We start from the raw sequence: 3,978 nt of genomic DNA, 5'->3' as shown, positions 1-3,978 counted from the left end.
GAGTGCTGGGATTAAAGGCGTACGCCACCACCACCCGGCTGAAGAATGCTTCTTAAGTAGTCACTCATCAGTTTATAATAGAAACTGTCCATATACACTTAGTATTTAGGCTTTTCTGACTGCGTATTTGGTAATTCCTGCTGTGGAATTTTCTACAGTTGACTTATTTACATTAACTTGAGTTGCCACAATTCCCCATCTAAAGAATAAAACTGGGGAGCTGGAGAGATGGCTCAGTGGTTAAGAGCACTGACTGTTCTCTTCCAGAGGTCCTGAGTTCAGTTCTCAGGAACCACATAGTGCCGTGTTCTGTCTGTGCCCGCTTCTGTCACACAGGCACACATGCAAACAGAGCACTCATATGCATAGATAAATCTTTTTTAAAAAAAGAAAGGAAGGAAGGAAGGAAGGAAGGAAGGAAGGAAGGAAGGAAGGAAGGAAGGAAGGAAGGAAGGAAGGACAATATTGGGGAGGGGGAACACCTAGTGGTTGAGCACTAGACTAGCTGCTTGTACAAGCTCTAGGTTCAGCCCCTAGCACAGAAAGAAAAATTGGGGTGGGGGGGGAGATCAAATATTTAAATCAGGTGCAATGGTACATACCTATAATGCAAAAAACTTCAGAGGTGGAGCAGGAGGATGAGCTCATGGTTAGGCTCAGTAGTGAGTTTTAAGCCTGCTTGGGCTACACATAACCCTACCACAAAACCAAACAAGCAAGCAAGCAAGCAAACAGATATGTAAACAGAATATTCTTATCTTGGTGCAGTACCGTACTAGAGAATGTGATCACTACTCACCCTGAAGACGAAGTCTAGCAGTATCCAAGGGAAAGAACACTGTCATAGCAGTCACACTTCCCTGCAAAGTTTAAAAAGGGCTTTAGCCATTGCAGTAAAAGACAGACCTCAACATTAAAAAACAAACAAATAGGTTGGGGTTTTTTTGGGGGGGGCGGGTTCAAGACAGGGTTTCTCTGTAGCTTTGGAGCCTGTCCTGGAACTCTTTCTTGTAGATCAGGCCTGTCTCTGCCACCACCGCCTGGCTGTGTATAGGTGTTTTATCTGCACGTAGGCCTGTGCATTATTTGCATGCCTGGTGCGCTGTGGAGGCTAGAAGAAGGTGTCAGATTCACCGGGACTGGAGTTCAGATGTTTATGAGCTGCTATGAATTGAACTAAGGTCCTCTGCAATAATAGTCAATGTTCTTAACCACTGAGCCATCTCTCTAGCCCAGACTGCAACTTTTAAATGACCAAAAACTCATTAGTACAATCAGTTAAATTAAATTCTTATCAAATAAACACAGTACTTTAATGTATTGGGATTATTCACATTCAAATTTCTATCATTAGCTACTTAAAAAAAAAAGAGTTTAATTTTCTGGGAGAAATCTCATCTCTTTCTCTGATACTGAAAAAGAAACAAAACTATGGCACATTTGAAGACAACAGATAAACAGAATTTTGACTTTTTTCTTAGGTTTCTCAGGTCAGTTGCTATAATGCCTCTGATATTCCCCAAAATTAAAATAGTCAATAATAATTTTAAAACATATTCTAAACCAGGCACGGTGGCACACATCTTTAATTTTAGAACTCAGAAGATAGAGACAGGCAGATCTCTATGAGTTCAAGGCCAGCCTGGTTTACACAGCAAGTTCCAGAACAGCCAAGGCTACAAGGCAAGACAAAGACACATACACACAACTACTTTCTATGCTTAGCAAATATATTCACCAAATACTGAAAAGGCATGTAAGAATTATACAAAAAGGGGGGCTGGAGAGATGGCTCAGAGGTTAAGAGCACTGGCTGCTCTTCCAGAGGTCCTGAGTTCAATTCTCAGCAACCACATGGTGGCTTACAACCATCTATAATGAGATCTGGCGCCCTCCTCTGGCGTGCGGGCATACATCGAGGCAGAATGCTGTATACATAATAAATAAATAAATCTTTAAAAAAAAAAAAAGAATTATACAAAAAGTATTTGAAATAGTGTGTGTGTTTATGTATGTACGTGGAGACCAAAGGTTGAAGTAGATTTTCTTAAAGTGGCTGTACTAACTTCTACTACCTGTGAAAATGCCACATTATGTTATAGCTTATTAATCAGCTGACCTTAAAACAGAAAGATTATTTTGGATCACTAAGTGAAAATCATGAAATTACAAGACTCCTTAAAAGTAGCACAAGGCGGGCTGGAGAGATGGCTCAGCGGTTAAGAGCATTGCCTGCTCTTCCAAAGGTCCTGAGTTCAATTCCCAGCAACCACATGGTGGCTCACAACCATCTGTAATGAGGTCTGGTGCCTTCTTCTGGCCTGCAGGCATACATACAGACAGAACATTGTAAATATAGTAAATAAATAAATTTAAAAAAAAAAAGTAGCACGGGGCTAGAAAAATAACTCATTGGGTAAAGGCTCTTGGTGCCAAGCCCAGAAACCTCAGTTCATCCCAGGACCCATATAATGGAAGAGAACTGACTCCTACGTGGTGTTCTATCACCTCCCCACATGTGCACACACTTCCACACATATACATAAACAAAATGTAAAAAAAAAATTAAGCAGGACCACCACACAGTGGTGGCGCATGCCTTTAATCCCAGCACTTGGCAGCACTCGGCAGCACTTGGCAGGCAGATCTCTGTGAGTTCAAGGCCAGCCTGATCTACAAGAGCTAATTCTAGGACTGGCTCCAAAGCAACACAGAGAAACCCTGTCTCGAAAACAAAACAACAACAACAACAAAAATAAGCAGGATGTAGTGGTGCAAGCCTTTAGGAACACTTAGGATCTCTGAGTTTAAGGCTAGCCTGGTCTACAGAGTCCAAGTGACATAGTAAGACTATCTAAAACAATACAAAAGCACTTTTAAAAAGTAGCAAAGGAAAGCTGGGGATGTGGCTGAGGGGAAAAGGAGTTGTTCAACACATACAAAACCCTGAGCTCTATTCCCATCACTAAAAAAAAAAAAGTATCAAGGACAAAGTAAAGGAGTAAGAGGGGGTGAGCACACAGCTAACTGTGAAGACGGAAGAATGTACCACTAGTCAAGGACTGTGGGCAGCTTCTGTAAGTGGTCAAAGTTAGGAAATTGCTTGTACCCTAGAGTCTTCATAAAGGAATACAAAATGAAAAAAAAAATTTACTTCTTGATTTTGTCTCAGTTAACCTGCACTGGCCTAACTTAGAGATGATAAACAGGTAGAATTTTAAGCCACTAAATATAGTACCATTTGTTATAGCAGCAACAGAAAACAGATACAACAGGATGGTGAGGACAAATCCTGGGATATATGTGAACTTTCCTGTCCCACCAGCAGGTTCCCAAATAACTATGCAGACTTAATATTAATGCTCAGCCAATAGCTCAGACTTGTTACTAGCTAACTCTTACATTTTAAATTAACCCATATTTCTTATCTACCCACTGCTGTGTGGCCATACCTTCTTCCAACACATTCATCTTGCTTCTTTCTTCATCTGTTTGTGACTCCTCAGACTCTGCCCTTTTTCTTTCCAGCATTTTCTCTGTCCCCAAAATCCTGCCTACCAGCTAATCGACTTTTTATTAACAATAAGAACGACACATTTTCACACTGTACAGAAGTATTAGTCCACAGCACTGGGAAGCAGAAGGAGCCCTGGGGTACCTTTCTGGTTGACGAGTTGAACACCATGACAACAGTAACCAGGGAATACCAGTCCTAGGTAATAACTAAATTTGGGCTTCTTCCATCCTAAAGTGACTTGGGATATGGAGGTGGCACAGAAAACTAGCCTGCCAGAGTCCCAGCTTACTTGTCCTAATCCCTGTGGGCCAGCAGCAGTAAATGAATAGGAACTCAAAGCTCACAGGTTTTACTCTAGTAAAGGAGAGGGTGCACGAGCATGCACACTCACACACCCACACAGTGACAGAGAGAGAGAGAGAGAGAGAGAGAGAGAGAGAGAGAGAGAGAGAGAGAGAGAG

At 41.6% G+C, this 3,978-nt stretch overlaps 1 protein-coding gene across 1 annotated transcript in view; it reads right to left on the bottom strand.

Moving 5' to 3' along the window:
- Nucleotides 1-3,978, bottom strand: part of Slc25a17 (solute carrier family 25 member 17) — a 39,418-nt gene that overhangs the window by 25,822 nt on the left and 9,618 nt on the right. Inside the window, exon 2 of the mRNA XM_005354162.3 lies at nt 800-860. Coding sequence (XP_005354219.1) covers nt 800-860 — 61 coding nt within the window. The remainder of the gene's footprint in view (nt 1-799; nt 861-3,978) is intronic.

Source organism: Microtus ochrogaster, chromosome 15, assembly GCF_000317375.1.
Source record: "Microtus ochrogaster isolate Prairie Vole_2 chromosome 15, MicOch1.0, whole genome shotgun sequence".
Taxonomy (NCBI): Eukaryota; Metazoa; Chordata; class Mammalia; order Rodentia; family Cricetidae; genus Microtus; species Microtus ochrogaster.
The sequence above is the reverse complement of the archived record's forward strand: the minus strand, read 5'-3'. Positions and strand labels throughout refer to the sequence as shown.